This window comes from Clinocottus analis, unplaced genomic scaffold (assembly GCF_023055335.1).
Source record: "Clinocottus analis isolate CAN_PGR_092001 unplaced genomic scaffold, fCliAna1.0.p SCAF_12, whole genome shotgun sequence".
NCBI lineage: Eukaryota > Metazoa > Chordata > Actinopteri > Perciformes > Cottidae > Clinocottus > Clinocottus analis.
Window position 1 is genome coordinate 20,683,769 of NW_027175843.1, and position 16,921 is coordinate 20,700,689.

At 44.3% G+C, this 16,921-nt stretch overlaps 1 protein-coding gene across 1 annotated transcript; it reads left to right on the top strand.

Moving 5' to 3' along the window:
• The first annotated feature begins 8,874 nt into the window (after window positions 1-8,874).
• On the top strand, window positions 8,875-16,111 carry hao2 (hydroxyacid oxidase 2 (long chain)). Its single transcript, XM_068572918.1, has 8 exons — window positions 8,875-8,985; window positions 9,897-10,049; window positions 11,179-11,330; window positions 12,233-12,516; window positions 13,594-13,815; window positions 14,670-14,828; window positions 15,813-15,882; window positions 15,971-16,111. Exons 1-8 carry the CDS (start codon window positions 8,969-8,971, stop codon window positions 16,024-16,026), a joined length of 1,113 nt encoding a protein of 370 aa, XP_068429019.1. The 5' UTR covers window positions 8,875-8,968; the 3' UTR covers window positions 16,027-16,111.
• Window positions 16,112-16,921: the final 810 nt, after the last annotated feature.

Consider the following 16,921-nt stretch of genomic DNA (forward strand, 5'->3'; position numbering starts at 1 on the left):
AGCATGTGAGCACCCATCTTTTTGGGATTAAAGAAAGGGAGGTGATTGACAACTCTTAGCGATGGCCGGCGGGGAGATTCAGACACACACACACACACACATGCTTACACACAGAGGAAGAACACAAAATGCGTGCACATGCATACCCTTCGCGAGCCAACTGGTGCTGAGAAAAAGGCCGCGGTTTGTCCGGCCTTCATCAGCGCAGGAAGAGTTTAGCATATTGTCTGTAACGCATAACAAACCCTGCAATCAAAGGGAAGGACTGCAGTGGTTCTCGCAGTAAAAGCAGCTCTGTTGGGGATGAAGGCTCTTTGGGTTTGTACATACAAGAGTCCCAGTAAAACATATTTAACCTTTGGCCTCTTAAATACCAGCTTGAAAGTCTGCTATTGTTGTCTCTCGCCGGGTCTCTTATTGGCAGTGACACAGTCAGGCAGTGAAGTGGTTCCCGCGCCTCTCGCCGCCATCTTGTTCCACATCTGCTGCATATCATTACATGGAAAAAACCCAGCAAAGGAAAGTACTCCCCCTCGAGGCGCTGGGAGATAAATATACTTTTCCAGTCGCGTTGGGATTGATTGAGCTCTGAAACGCTGATGGACTTTCTTCATGTGCAGCTGCCACACGTCAGGTGTCTTCATGTCCGTCCTGAGACCGTGAGAGTCGCTCAGCGGACGACGAGGAGGATGACCACATTTCCAAGACTTCAAACCATATGTTTATGACTTTTAAACATATTTCCCTGACTTTAAACCAAATTTTTATGACTTTTAAACACATTTCCCTGACTTTAAACCAAATTTCCAAGACTTTTTACCAAATTTCCAAGACCTTAAACCAAATTTCCAAGACTTTAAACCAAATGTTCACGACTTTTAACCAAGTTCCCAAGAGTTTTAACCAAATGTTTATGACTTTTAAACACATTTCCCTGACTTTAAACCAAATTTCCAAGACTTTAAACCAAATTTCCAAGACCTTAAACCAAATGTTCATGACTTTTAACCAAGTTTCCAAGACTTTTAACCAAATGTTTAGGACCATTAACCAAATTTCCAAGACTTTTTATCAAATTTCCATGACTTTTTCTTTTTTTTTAACCACCTTTCACCAAATTTCCAAGCCATCAACCAAATGTTGATGACTTTCAACCAAATTTCCAAGACTTTTTACATGAGCAAACAAATCTTGGTGTAAACATGAAAAAATACTTTTCCAGGCCTGGAAATAACCAATTTTAAAATTCCATGACCTTTCCAGGTTTTCCATCTTTGCTGAGATCAGAGAAGGAAATAACGTCTTCAGTTCCCTCCATCAAGCGAAAGAGGTGAAGATAGTCTAAATATAGCCTCCATTTAAACTCATATCGCTTCTTTTAGGAGTAAAACACATCCAGCTGCAGAGAAACTCAAACAAACAACCCGGCAGCTGCCGTCCTGAGCTGCTCTCCATGTTACCATCTCCCTTCCTGCACAGAGCAAACATGTAATGTTGTGCTTGAAATACTTTTCCCTCGTTCCTCCGATGCGTCTCCTTAATGAGGCTCGTCCCTCATGTCGTATTAACGGATGATTCTCAACACTTTCACGTCTGCAGCGTTTATTTGGGTTTGGCTTTTCCATCAACAGGTAATTAGTGACGGCACAACGCAACTTTTATGAATCGATGTGTGCGGCGTTCTGTTGGAACTGAAACTCCCAGAGATGGAAGCTGGGAAGCAACGTGTAATACTGACAATATAAACACAATTAGTATTTTAATACAGATGATTTAACAACTAGAAACCACAAACGTGGCTCTTTAAGTTGCCAGAAAAAACCTCTAGATGTTGGCTTGGAGATTCTTCACCGACTGCCCATTTCAACGTGTTTTTTTTTTGGTGGACTTTTAGCATCCCATTAGTTTAAAATGCATCCGTGCGCTGCGTTCCATTGACTGATAACATGATGACGTCTTGGATTGGAAGCAAACCCAGTGATGCAATACTTCTGAAAGAAACCAGACCAGGAAGAAAAACTACTCTGAACCTTTTGCTTTGGATCACAGAATAAAAATGAGGTTGATTTTTTGGTTTTGCTTATTAATTCCCAGACGACCTTGTTTGATATCAATGCATGTTTCTAGTCTCATCCGAGAGAAGATACCGTATAGAAGAGGCCCATTTCTAGCACTCCAGTGATCTGATGGTACATTGTGTTTGATCATCGCCTAATGAAGACTAATGAATGAGTAGAAAACCCTTGAAACCCATTGAAACCCCCCCAAAAAAGCCTAGAAAATCCCTAAACCTCTATAACACCCCTAGACATCCCTTGAAAACCAATGAAAACCCCTTAAAAAAGCCTAGAAAATCCATAAACCCCTATGAAACCCCTTGAAAACCCATAAAAACCCATCAAACCCCTTGAAAACCATTTAGAACCCTTGAAGCCCCTGGAAACCACTTCAAACCCATTGGAAATCCTTGAAACCCCATTGAAACCCATTGAAAACCCTTGTAAACTCTTGTGCAGTGATGTCACACAGCTGAAAACAGTTCTGCTGGTGAGATAAACTATAAAACTGTTCTTCCTTTGAGCTGGTTGAGGATCTGGAGCTTCACATTTGTGGGTTCATTAAACTCTCAAACCGACCAGAAAAAGAGAAACTTTCATGAGAAACCCTCCAGTCTGTTCTTAGACATGAAGGATATTCAATGAGAGAACTTGAGAAGAAACTGAAAATGTATTAACTATAAAGTATAGCGGCCTCTTCCTGCCCTCGAGAGCGAAACCCCCCCACAAAGCGGCATGGACGAGTTGGGCTTGATTCTAATTGGTCAGGTTATTACGCCGTGATTTGCATAATCTGCTGGAAGGGAACGGGGAGAGCTGATTAGAGAAACATGTCACACTGGATTGGCGTTCCAGCGGCGACTGATTGGACCTGAAGCTTCCCGAATGAGTCCGGAGGACATGGGAAAGAGAGAGAGAGAGGGGAAGAGGAGAAGAAAGCTGGAGAGTATTGTCATCCCATTATTATTTCATGGAGGCATTAAATCATAAAAAGCTTGCAACGATCACGAAAGAATCATTCCAGAGTATTTATTACATTTGGTGGAGTAGAAGAGCAGCGCACTAGAAGTTTTATGTGTCTTTTTTATTACGCTGAAGTCTTTGTGTCCCCGAGTCGGGTTCAAGTATTCACCCCAGTAAAACGAGTTCAGGCACGAGGACGCGGAGTTATTAGACGAGTCCGGCTTCAAACGGGTTGCTTTCATTTTATTATGGAACATTATGTGATTATTCTGCGTCTGAGTGCTTTTCTGCTGACAAGAGAAAGAGAACGACAACAGCAGACCCGCTAACGGCTCCAGAGGCGGCAGGAAATCTGCAGGAAAAGAGGCAAATATTAACGGATTTGTTGAGGGGAAAACAGGTTGTTTGTTAAGACATTTGGGGTGAAATCAGAAGGCCGGTCTCGCTTCTGGCGTGAACGTATCGGCGTGAACGTATCGGCGTGAACGTGTCGGCGTGAACACGCTGCAGGTCACAGAGCGTGAGATGTGAGCGAGAACACGAGTGATGGACCAATCGAGGACGCGTAACCAGGAGCCCGTGAGCCAACGTTGTGTTTGTAAGTTGTGGCGGTGACGCATTTTCAGTATTATCAGTAATATTTGCAGTAATCATGTGTTACGTTTTTCACGCACAAACTTACTTACCACTGAATTGACTTCATTCTAAACTCAACAATGAGGTTTTTACTGGACTCAAATAAGTGTGTTGCTTCAACTTAACTCTGAAGCCTTCACAACTGTTCTTTAGAAAGTGGAAGCAGGAGAAGAAGCAGGAAGAGGTGAAGAAGAAGAAGAAGAAGAAGAAGAAGAAGTTTCTCTCAAACGAAACCTTATTTCTGGTTCAAAAGCTCAAAAGGGATCGTCCATTTTTTGGGGACGTAATATTCACATTCTGTGTGAAGTATTTAGGATGAAATACTTCTAACTGGTAACTTTAAAGACCAGAAATTCATTCTGTCTGAATGTTTTCTGAACGCTTAAAACTGTGGAAGCAGTTTTGTCTCCAGACCTCTTTGCTCTGTGTTTTGATTCCAATACTTGTGTTTATTGTATGTATTTGTTCAGCAAAGTCTCGGGGAAAAAAATGTATATCTGCAAATAAAATCACGTTAAAACGATATTTTGATGGTAACTGAACATCCAGCATATGAGCCAGATTAACCCAAAAAGCCTCCTGCAGCGTCAATAAGACACCTTTTTAGAAAGATTAGGACCTAAAGAATCAGAATCTGCAACAAAAATCACGATAAAACAAAGTCTTGGTCTGTTAGGAAGGAGTTTCAGTCAAAAAACTGTGTCGTTTGGTTCAAAAATGTGAAATAAATACATATTTTAAGCCAAAAGATTGTCTGAATGGGGCATGCTGGGTGTTAAAATGGCCGCCGGAGGATTTTGGTGCATTATTTCCAAAAGGTTGATACCTGCATGTTGCAACGTGAATAAAAAGGTTCAGCAACATTCAATACCTCTGTGACTACGACAGGATGAGCTCATCGTATCGTGCACGTGTCGAGAATATTAAGACTTCCAACTGCGTCTCCAACGTGCACGCGCCTCGGCGAGGACTTCAATGGTTGAAGAGTTCCCTGCAGAACGTTCCTGCAGTGAGAGAACCGCTGTTTTAAACAACGAGCGTCTTCATCTCCTCTTTTAAAACCCGTCGATTAGCGCAGTTTAATCCTCCATTTGATTTTTATTGAGTGTGAAGTGAAGTCACTCGTATTTATTTAGCCCTCGTGATCACACATTTGTCTTAAGAGGGTTTTTACAAACAAAACAACACAATAAAAGCATTTACTCTGGAACATAACTTCCATGGAATGAGGTTTTAAGAGCCAGGAGGTTGTTTTTCTTGAATCATTAATAACTATGACGCTTTATTGCTCTTTTTGTTGAGTCAGACTCTCAGCAGACGCCGTCTTTAACGTTACATTTCCCGGCTAATAAATGAATAAATGCAGGAATAAAACGAGACGTTCTCCGCCGTGTGAGAACAGTAAAACACAAAAGAAGCAGTACCTTGATGGACGGCCGTCTCCGGCTCGGCCGTGTGAGCAGCCCGGCGGTGTTTAGTCTGATAACAAACCCGGCGGAGACGAAGAGGTGGAGCAGCCGGGAGCCGGGCCAGGGCACCATAACACCTCCGACAATGCAACACACATGTGCGGCGGCGCGGCGGGTCCGGTTCTGCGCCTTCGGGGCCGCAGAGCCTCCGCCAGCATGTGGAAGAGGTTTTCCACTCAGCTGAACGTCCCAGTCCACCTCCAGCGCCGCGGTTCCCCCGAGCCGCGGCGAGGCATCGGGCCAGCTGCAGATTAACGCCATTTGCACCTCCTCTTCCTCTTCGGGGCAGGTAACACCCGCACGGCCCAGCTGGGGGACAGCAGACTGAGCCACTTTAGCTCCTTCAGCCCCTTCATTTAGCTTCTTTATCTCCTTTAGCCCCTTCATTTAGCTTCATTAGCTCCTTTAACCCCTTCATTTAGCTTCATTAGCTCCTTTAACCCCTTTGGCTCTTTTAGCTCTTAACTCCTTCAGCCCCTTCATTTAGCTTCTATAGCTCCTTTAGCCCCTTCATTTAGCTTCTTTAGCTCCTTCAGCCCCTTCATTTAGCTTCTTTAGCTCCTTTAGCCCCTTCATTTAGCTTCTTTAGATCCTTCAGCCCCTTCATGTAGCTTCTTTAGCCCCTTCATTTAGCTTCTTTAGCTCCTTTAGCCCCTTCATTTAGCTTCTCTAGCTCCTTTAGCCCCTTCCTTTAGCTTCTTTAGCTCCTTCAGCCCCTTCATTTAGCTTCTTTAGCTCCTTTAGCCCCTTCATTTAGCTTCTTTAGCTCCTTCAGCCCCTTCATTTAGCTTCTTTAGCTCCTTCAGCCCATTCATTTAGCTTCTTTAGCTCATTTAGCCCCTTTATTTAGCTTTATTGGCTCCTTTAGCCCATTTGGCTCTTTTAGCTCTTTTAAGTTAATTCGTTTTAGTTTTTCTTTAGCTACTTTAGCCAATTTAGCATCTTTAGTTCCTTTAACTCCTTTAGCTCCTTTAGCCTATTTCGCTCCTTTAGCTATTTCAGCTCCTTTTAGCCCCTTTAGCTTCTTTTGTTCTTTTAGCCCTTTCAGCTCTTTTACTACTTAGCTACTCTATCATCTTCTTTATTGTTTTTTTATTACTGTTTTACTCTTTATTTATATTACTTGATTTGTATTGCTATGTGTCTCTTGTGCAATGCTGCTGTAATCCTGTAATTTCCCACCGCGCAATTAATAAAGAATGATCTTATTCTTTAGCTCCTTTAGCTCCATTAGTTCTACCTCTGCGTAGAGAAAATATACATTTATTTTATATATATATATATATATATATATATATATATATATATATATATATATATATATATACATACATCCACACACACACACACACGCACAGTTTTGTTACATGAGGTATTATATTCAACGAGAGTAAATTCAATTCCAGCGCAGTAATGAAATGAGAGAATGGGATTCAGCATCACTACCCACAAACCCCCTGTTTTAAAACGCTTCAGCGACTTCTCGGGGCGTTTTGTTTCAGTGGCAGCGAGCGGAGACGCTGAGGCCTCCATGCTGCTGCCGTCCATCCTCACGGGCACAGACCCGAACACAACAACTGGGATCTGAACGGTCCGGACATCTGTGTCTCATATGTTCAGACCCTCAAAACACCTGTCGGCTCCACGCTCACTTGACGGCTTTGACGTTTCCACAGACAAATGTGTTGTTTCTGTCCTTCGTCTCTGACACTAGATGAGATCAGACTCCTTCATGGGAGCCAGCTGAGACATGAATGGCAGCCGTCCACGCTGTGGGTCAGCCATGTGAGTGATATTTGTTTAGCTTGAAGACGTTGTGGAGTCCCTGAAGACGAGCGAATTTAGTCCTGCATTGTTATTATTTATTTTTTTAAGTGTCATGAATCGGTGAAAACTGTCCATCTGCGTATTTAAATCAAGACGATGACGTCATCACTTCTCACACAAGAGGAGAAACAAACCAAAGACGTTGATGCTGAAACTGTTTGAACTCAGTTTAGAGATCGATAACCGACCAATAGGATCGCAGGAAAAACACCACTGCTGTACACACGTACACACACACGTACACACACACGTACACACACACATGCACACAGACACATACACATTTGTTATGACGTCGGCTGTAAAAAAGTGTGTATGACGTCTATGAATATCAAAAACAAAAAGAGGACAAAGGTTTGAGGCAGGAGACGAAAAAAGGGAAGGAGGATGAAAGGAAAAAGGAAAGGAAGGAGAGTCTGTCGCTACACACAGGTTGAACTTTAGTCTTTTCATGAGAGAGGGAGAGAGAGAGAGGGAGAGAGAGAGAGGGAGAGAGAGAGGGAGAGAGAGGGAGAGAGAGAGAGAGAGAGGGAGAGAGAGAGAGAGAGGCCAGGGTTCAGAGTGCTGACGAGATGGTTAGCTGGTGTTGAGCCATAGTGGGCGGAGCCTCACTCTGTGAGAGGGAGGGAGAGAGGTGGAGGAGGTGTGTGGGGGAGGGGCTCTGTGACAGGTCATGTCAACTGAGAGAGGAAGCTACAGGAGAGGCTGCCGAAGACAAACACCACGCAGGTGAAGACAAACACCACGCAGGTGAAGACAAACACCACGCAGGTGAAGACAAACACCACGCAGGTGAAGACAAACACCACGCAGGTGAAGACAAACACCACGCAGGTGAAGACAAACAACACGCAGGTGAAGACAAACAACACGCAGGTGAAGAAGGTAAGACACGATGTGACTCTTCCCTCACTTTATTATTTATTCATCACCTGTTAGACGTTCCATCAGGTAAACATCCACCAACACGTTTCAGCCTCTAACAGAAGCTGGTTGAAGCTTCAGCTCGTTCAGCGTCACTGCCACACACACACACACACACACACACACACACACACACACACACCAGGTGTTCTAGAAGCCCACCTGGACAATGTGCTGCATTCAGAGGCTCTTCATTCATCACACAAACCAACATCAGTGAGTTACTCTTCTTCTTCTTCACAAACATTTTAGAGATTTAAAAGCAGAACTTTACCACTAAATTACACAAATATTGTGTACATGTTTTATACTTATAACTGTGTTTAAAATCTATAATTATAGTAAAACTAAAACATGTTTTATTGAACTGTAATGTTTTTTTTACATTTTAATTATTTAAAATACGAGTGCTTTAAAGTATTATTAATTTTCTCTATGACTTTCATTTTAATTCAGATTTATTTTACATATTTAAAGCATTTAAAAAATATACATTTTGTAATTTTCTTCTTCAGAACTTTCATTTAAATCTAAATACATTGCACATATGTTTATATCATTTCTTCCTTTCCTCATAACTTTCTCGTCTCCATATTTTAGAGTATTTTTTCACATCCTTATTTATATACATTCAGATAATGGAGTACATATTTTACAGCCTGTTTTTTTTTTTGTTTTACTTCTTTACTGATTTTACTCTAATTCACATATATATATTCACATATTTGTGTATATTTCTATGATGTATTTACATATTTTCATTGTACTTTTACTTTATTTCTTGCTCGTTCACCTGCTTCATGTCATAGTTGTTTCTCCTTCAGCGCTGCGCTGCCCTCTAGTGTTCACCGCAGGGGCTGCACCTGTCACAGTACATGTACTGTATACATGTACATGTACTGCATACATGTACAAGTTATCGGGTTATTGATACAGCAGTAATGCTGTAGTTGTATTAGTATGATGGTACATGCTTTGTGGAAGCAGTAGTACTAGTAGTACTACTAGTACTAGCAGTATTGCTGATGGTACTTTGTGTTTGGGTTGCAGGTTATGAGTCGGTCGGAAGAGAAAAAGTTCTGCTGAGAGAGAATGAACATTTGTGATCGGTGAGTAAAACGTCCTCTTTAAAGGTCTGTAAACTACTGTACCACTGTAGTGTGTGTGTGTGTGTGTGTGTGTGTAAATGAGTTAAACAGTAAAGTACAACAACCCTCCAGTTATTAGTATATTTTAGGATTGTGGAGGAATATAATCTCTATATATAATAAAACAGTCAAGTAAAAAGTGGTAAATAACAAAGTGTCCCTGAAGGCACCGCGGCTGGGGCGCTTGTCGACGTTCCCTCCGGCCTCCTTCCTTTCCTTACTTATTAATATGAGAACTTATGAGAACCTCCAACCGCCCGACGCCTCTCACTGAGAGGAGTCACCTGAAAAGGTGTGTTTAACAGTCTGTGACATCATCACGGTCTGTGACATCATCACAAGCTGTGACATCATTTATCTGTCCATCTAGAGTAAATTCAGCTTTCCTATTATATATAGTATACATTTTTATTTAATTTTTTTAGTTTGTTGTACTTGTATTTTGGTGTGTGTGTGTGTGTGTGTGTGTGTGTGTGTGTGCGTGTGTGTGTGTGTACTCACAGTCTCCATCAGCACATTTCCAGCTGCTGAACACAATGAGAGCACAAAGGTCACGCTGGGGTCACGCAGGGTGCTTTCACAGAGGCTCGGGGGTTTGATCCCGACCGGCACAAAGGCCGCCGCGAAAACTACACCGAAAACTAAAAACACGGTTTTGTAACGAGCTGATGATGCAACACCCGTCCTCCATGTCGTCATGTGATGTGTGAGGAGAGGGGGGAGGGGCTGGAGGGGGAGGGGCTAATGACAGATTGAGTCATGAAGCTGAACGATTTTGCGTTTAAAGTGTTTTTCTCTCTCAGTTGGCGCCTGGAGACACCTGTCTGTGTGCAGAACAACACCTGTAGTCTCTCGCCCCCTGTGCTCCTCAGAGAGGGAGCTCGCTGTGCAGAGATGGCGATGGTGTGCCTGACCGACTTCGAGGAGTACGCCAAGGAGCATCTCTCCAAGGCCACCTGGGATTACTACGCCGCCGGAGCGGACGAGTGCTGCACGCGCGACGACAACCTGCTGGCGTACAAAAGGTGCCGAGCGAGGCGTTCAATGCCACCTCACATACGCCGTACATGTGTGCGCTGAGTGATCGACGGTCTGAGATCACACGGGGACACGGCCCGAGCTCTGTTTTTACATTTATAAATAAAGCTTCACTTTACATGCTGGTGGCGCTGCACTAGCTGCTGGGGATGAGGAACTGGTTTAGAATGTTGCATCATGGGAGAAGAAACACCAGCTTGGGATTTTTATCCTGTCAGAACGCTTCCTGTCAGGTCTCCTAATGTCTCCATGAAGACTCAAATATACTTCCCCCTCCTCAGTGTGACGGCTCTGTTACTAAGGAGGATCTGTTGGTGCACTTTGGGGTCAGGTTAGACATCCCATAAATCCCATAAATCCCATAAATCCCATAATTCCCATAATTCCCCCTGCAGGAATACAGGTCGGTTTGTGTCTCACAAAGGTGATCTCAAGCTCGGACCTTTGGGGAAACTTTGTTTTTGGATCCATGAAAAAAGGGTTTTGCTGGACTGGACTCCAGCTAGGTCATGGAACACCTGGAAAAGTCCTGGAAAAGAATAAAATCCCCAAAAACTATGAGTTATATTCATGTGTGCATGACGTGCATTTGCGCTGCGTTTGAGTTTTCTCACTTTTTAATGTATTAATCGAGAATTCACAAAATGTTTCCTGGAAAAGTCCTGGAAAAGACCTGGAATTTCCAGTCCAGGAAAGAAAACATAGTTTGTTCCCCGTCAGAAAGGAAAAGACATATTAGAAATATATCGTTCACTTAACGTGATATATATATATTAGGAGTGTAAAATACGTCCACAGTAGAACATTACATCCAAACTATATGTTTTTAAATAACAGGGTTCATACGGTCATGGGAAACCTGGAAAAGTCATGGAAATGTGTTATATTCACGTGTTCATGACGTTCATACGCTGAGTTTGAGTTTTCTCACTTTTTCATGTTCACATCGAGCTTTCACAAAATGTTTGGTCTTTGAAATGTTGTTTAAAGTCCTGGAAAAGTCCTGGAAAAGTCCTGGAGTTCCACAGGTCAGGATGTGTATGAATGCTGCACCTGGACGCTCCGGCCGTGTGGCGTTCAGTGTGGTGGTTTTTCTGAGCGTCCGCCTCTCTCCAGGATCCGCCTGCGGCCTCGCATCCTGCGCGACGTGTCGGTGAGCGACACGCGCACCACGCTGCAGGGCACCGAGATCAGCTTCCCGGTCGGCATCGCGCCCACGGCCTTCCACTGCCTGGCCTGGCACGAGGGGGAGGTGGCCACCGCTCGGGGTGAGTGACCCGGGGGGGGGGGTTGAACCCAGAACCAGCGACCCCGTGACCCCGTGACCCTGTGACCCTGTGACCTTCTACTGGGTTCATGAAAATGTGTTATATTCATGTGGAGAGAAAGAGAGAAGACAGGAAGAGAGGAGAGGAAACAATGCGAGGAGAGGAGAGGAACATAGAGGAGAGGAAGAGAGAAGACAGGAAGAGAGGAGAGGAAGATAGAAGACAGAAAGAGGAAAGGAGATGAGAGGAGGAAAGAGGAGATAAAGAGGGAGGAAGAGAGGAAACAATGCGAAGAGAGGAGAGGAAGATAGGAGAAGAACAGAGAGGAGAGGAAGAGGGAGGAAGAGAGGAAACAATGCGAGGAGAGAAGAGGAAGATAGGAGAGGAAGAGAGGAAAGGAAGAGTGGAGAGGAGGAGAGGAAGAGAGAAGAGGAGATGAAGAGGGAGGAAGAGAGGAAACAATGCGAGGAGAGAAGAGGAAGATAGGAGAGGAAGACAAGAGGAGACGAGGAGAGGAGGAGAAGGGAGAGGAAGAGAGAAGACAGAAAGAGGGGAGAGGAGGAGAGAAAGAGAGGCAAGGTGGAGAGGATGAGAGGAGAGGAACATAGAAGACAGAAAGAGATGAAGAGGAGAGGAGGAGAGGAAGAGAGGAGACGAGGAGAGGATGGGAGGATAGGAACATAGAAGACAGAAAGAGAGATAAGGAAGAGAAGAGTAGGAGACGAGAGATGAAGAGGAAGGAAGAGAGAAAACAATGAAGAAAGGAAGAGGGAGGAGAAGTAGAGTGAGGAAAGGAAGAGAGAAAACAATGTGAGGAGAGGTAGAGGGAGGAGAGGAGAGAAAAAGAGTAGAGGAAGAGAGGAGAGTGACCTGTGAGTGACTAACTCCTCCCCCTCCTGCAGCCACCGAGGCGCTGAACACCTGCTACATCACCAGCACGTACTCCACCTGCTCGGTGGAGGAGATCGTGGCGGCGGCGCCGGGCGGGTACCGCTGGTTCCAGCTGTACGTGTACCGGGACCGGAAGCTGTCGGAGCAGATCGTCCACCGCGTGGAGGCGCTGGGCTACAAGGCGCTGGTGCTCACCGTGGACGTGCCCTACACCGGCAAGCGCCGCAACGACATCCGCAACCAGTTCAAGCTGCCGCCGCACCTCAAGGTCAAGAACTTTGACGGCGTGTTCCAGGTACGTGCTCCAGGACTTTGAAGGGTTCTAGGTACATACTCTAGGACTTTGATGAAGGGTTCAAGGTACGTACTCAAGAACTTTGACAAGGGTTCCAGGTACGTACTTAAGGACTTTGATGAAGGGTTCAAGGTACGTTCTCAAGATCTTTGACAAGGGTTCCAGGTACGTACTTAAGGACTTTGATGAAGGGTTCCAGGTACTTACTCAAGGACTTGGATGTAGGGTTCAAGGTACGTACTTAAGGACTTTGATGAAGGTTCCAGGTACGTTCTCAAGATCTTTGACAAGGGTTCCAGGTACGTTCTCCAGGACTTTGATGAAGGGTTCCAGTTACGTACTCAAGGACTTGGATGTAGGGTTCAAGGTACGTACTTAAGAACTTTGATGAAGGTTCCAGGTACGTTCTCAAGAACCTTGACAAGGGTTCCAGGTACGTTATCCAGGACTTTGATGTAGGGTTCAAGGTACGTTCTCAAGAACTTTGACAAGGGTTCCAGGAACGTTCTCCAGGACTTTAATTAAGGGTTCCAGGTACATACTCAAGGACTTTGACAGAATGTTCCAGGTACATTCTCCAGGACTTTGAGGGGTTCCAGATATGTTCTCCAGGACCTTGAAGGGTTCTAGGTATGTTCTCAAGGACTTTGACGGAGTGTTCCAGGTACATAGTCAAAGACTTTGAAGGGTTTCAGGTACCTTCTCAAGGACTTTGAAGGGTTCTAGGTATGTACTTAAGGACTTTGATGAAGGGTTCCAGGTACATTCTCCAGGACTTAGATGAAGGGTTCTCTCAGCAGGACGTTGTGCGTCTCGTTGACCCTCTTGTGCGTTGCACCTTGCGTCCTCTCAGCAGGACGTTGTGCGTCTCGTTGACCCTCTTGTGTGTTGCACCTTGTGTCCTCTCAGCAGGACGTTGTGCGTCTCGTTGACCCTCTTGTGCGTTGCACCTTGTGTCCTCTCAGCAGGACGTTGTGCGTCTCGTTGACCCTCTTGTGCGTTGCACCTTGTGTCCTCTCAGCAGGACGTTGTGCGTCTCGTTGACCCTCTTGTGCGTTGCACCTTGCGTCCTCTCAGCAGGAGGCCGCGGCCGCGGAGGAGTACGGGATCCCGGCCAACACTTTGGACCCGTCCATCAGCTGGAAGGACGTGTACTGGCTGCAGTCCATCACCCGCCTGCCCATCATCATCAAGGGGATCCTCACCAAGGAGGACGCCGAGCTGGCCGTGGAGCACGGCGTGCAGGGCGTCATCGTGTCCAACCACGGAGGGAGGCAGCTGGACGGAGGCCCGGCCTCGGTACGACACAGCACAGCATTTTCTAATGTTTAGAGAAGAGTCACCAGCGTACAAATATCTATCTGTAGCCCTCCGGCAGATGGTCTTTCACTTGATGATGGTTTTTAAATGTTTTTTATTCATTACAAAAACCAACGGAAGAACTTGTACCTGAAGGAGCGCTAACAGCGTTTCTTTCTCCATTAAAATTGACCAGAAAGACCGTAGCTTTAGCTGTTCAGCTGCCAACTCTGTGACTTCCATTTCAACTCCTTCAAAATAAAAGCACCTTATCTAAAAAAAACAGAAACATTTTGCTTACGACAGACAAAAAAATGCAACAAAAACAACAACATTGATTGACAGACCGTTTCTGAAGTGAGCAGAAAGCAGCAGTAATAAACATTGAAGTGAGCAGAAAGCAGCAGTAATAAACATTGAAGTGAGCAGAAAGCAGCAGTAGTAGTAGTAGTAGTAGTAGCAGTAGTAGTAGTAGCAGTAGTAGCAGAAGTGGTTTTGTGGTTGTTGTTGTCGTCACATTGAGTGCCTGTGCAGAGGAAGTAGAGCAACACACAACCTGCTTTAAACAAACCAGATATAAACTGTTATGTTTAAGGTGCTGGAAAGCAGATTAAATAACCTTTAGACGGAACCAAGCTAGCTGTTTCCCTCCGTTTCTAGTCATTGTGCTAAGCTAAGCTAATAGGCTCCTGAGCTTCATGTGTGTTTTTGCAAATAAGTTGTTTTTTCACAAAATATCAAACTATTCCTTTTTATTACACAAAAGCATGTTCGGGTGCGTAGGTGTCCCTCTCTCCTTTTCAAAATAAAAGCGCTAACGTGTCATAAATACCCTCCCCGCTGGGTCTCAACAGATCGACGCCCTGACGGAGATCGTGGACACGGTGCAGGGCCGGATCGAGATCTACCTGGACGGGGGCATCCGGACAGGAAGCGACGTGCTGAAGGCGCTGGCCCTGGGAGCCAAGTGTGTTTTCATTGGCCGCCCGGCGGTGTGGGGCCTCGCATACAAGGTACCGCTGTGAGCGTGTGGTTACAACCACTTCACGGGGTTTCCCTTGAAGGGACATGTGATCTGTGGGCTCTCTCCACATGTCCCCTCTCTCCACGCACTGAAGTTTATCCCTGAAAGGCATCGACATCACAGAGCCCATGAGTCCAAACGCAATTACAACAACATTTTTATTTACTGTGTATCTGGCAAACAGAACTAAAGTCAACAGCATCCCCACTGTGAGGGACGAGGAGGGAACGCCTTCTGTAAATAAACATGTGTTCACATGTGTGTGAGCACCAACACACCACATGAATATGATCATAGCACGGATAATACGCCTCTTATCAAGGTCATGGAAAAGTCCTTGAAAAAATACAATGCCAAAAGTATAAATGCGTTGTATTCATGTGTTCATGACGTTCATTCTCATTGTTCACTTATATTTTAAATGTTATCACTTTTTTATGTTTACACACTCAATTTCACTAAATGTTTGGTCATGGAAATTTGGTTAAAAGTCATTAAAATTGGGTTAAAAGTGATGGAAAGCCATGAAAAACTCATACAAATTGGGTTTAAAGTCATGGAAATTAAGTTTAAAGTCATAAAAATGTGGTTAAAGGTAATGAAAAGTCATGAAAAAGTCATGGAATTTTGGCTTAAAGTCATTACAATTGGGTTAAAAGTTACGGTAAGTCATGGACATTTGGTTTAAAGTCATGGAAATCGGGTTTACAGTCATGGAAAAGTCATGAAAATGTGTCTTTAAGTAATTAAAATTGAGTTAAAAGTCATTGAAAGTTATGGAAAGTCATAAAAAAGGAGTTTTGGCTTAAAGTCATTGAAATTGGATTAAAAGTGATGGAAAGTCATGAAAATGTCTCTTAAAATAATTGAATACAACACACACGTTGACGTTATAGACGTTGACGTTATAGACGATGCTATCAGCGTGCAGTCAGTCCTTCGTTGTAACTCTGGGTGCCGCGTGACGTTTCAGGGTGAGGAAGGAGTGAGGGAAGTGCTGCAAATCCTGAACGACGAGTTCCGCCTGTCCATGGCGTTATCGGGTGAGGAGAGCTTTTAAAGTAACTCAGCGAAACACCGTTGTGTTCGTCCTGAGACGGCGACTGACGCCTTCGTGCTTCTGTGATCCAGGCTGCAGGAACGTGGCCGAGATCAACAGGAACCTCATTCAGTTCTCTCGACTGTGACGGGCCAGCAGAGGGCGGCGCCGAGCCAGACAAGAGACTCCATTGTGACAGAAGAAGAGATGGATCTATCGTGTCAGGAAACGTGCAAAACCTGCACGAGTGACTCGCTCGTCTCGGGACATTTAGCAAGAAAATACAACAAAAAAATGTTTTTTTCTGCTTTTGTATTAAAGGCATGGAGACACTTTTTCATGAAACCGACACTTCTTTTGGTTTTATTGTAACTGGAGGTGCTCGTGGTTGAATAAACGGCTGCTGAGGTGATGGAGATCTTCTGGCTTCGTTATCAAGACCACGACAGACTCTTTTGTTTTTTGTTTCCTGACGTTTATTCTCAAGAGAGATTCAGCCGCAGCATTGTTTAAACCTCTAATCATCAGCAGGAGGTCACGCTCCCACACGGCAAAGTGACACCTCAACCCTCCTACATCTGTAGTGAGGACAGTCCTGCTGGTCTTATTTATCTATAAATACGTTAAAAATAAGTCCTTTTGGCAAAATTATTTTGCTCCTTTTTTTCAGGAGAAATGTAACTTTCAAAATCTAGCAAGTATTTGTTATTATTATATGTTATAGAGGCTTAAAAAACTGTTTAAAAACTCCAAAGTATTTGAATTATCATCACGTTTCTCTTCTAAACAATTGAAAATGAACATGACCTTTTCAGATTACAGAAACGTAAAATGCAAAAACACACAAAATGTCAAACGTGAATGTCGGTTCCTCCATCTGGGTCATCCTGTACGCTCGACTCAAAACCAGAAAAGAAAAAAAAAACTAAACCCACAGCTTGTGAAACCTTCAGCTGATGACAGGATCACACAAAGTGTGTCACATCAGGGTGTGTGGCGACGCAACGCCAAGAAAGAGAAGTGGAACAGGAAGTGAGAGAGCT

Bases quoted from the DNA above. Each gene is read 5' to 3' on its own strand.
- hao2 (XM_068572918.1), top strand. The intron at 11,331-12,232 runs GTGAGTGACCCG...CCCCTCCTGCAG, and splicing joins GGAGGTGGCCACCGCTCGGG to CCACCGAGGCGCTGAACACC. The intron at 14,829-15,812 runs GTACCGCTGTGA...GTGACGTTTCAG, and splicing joins TGTGGGGCCTCGCATACAAG to GGTGAGGAAGGAGTGAGGGA.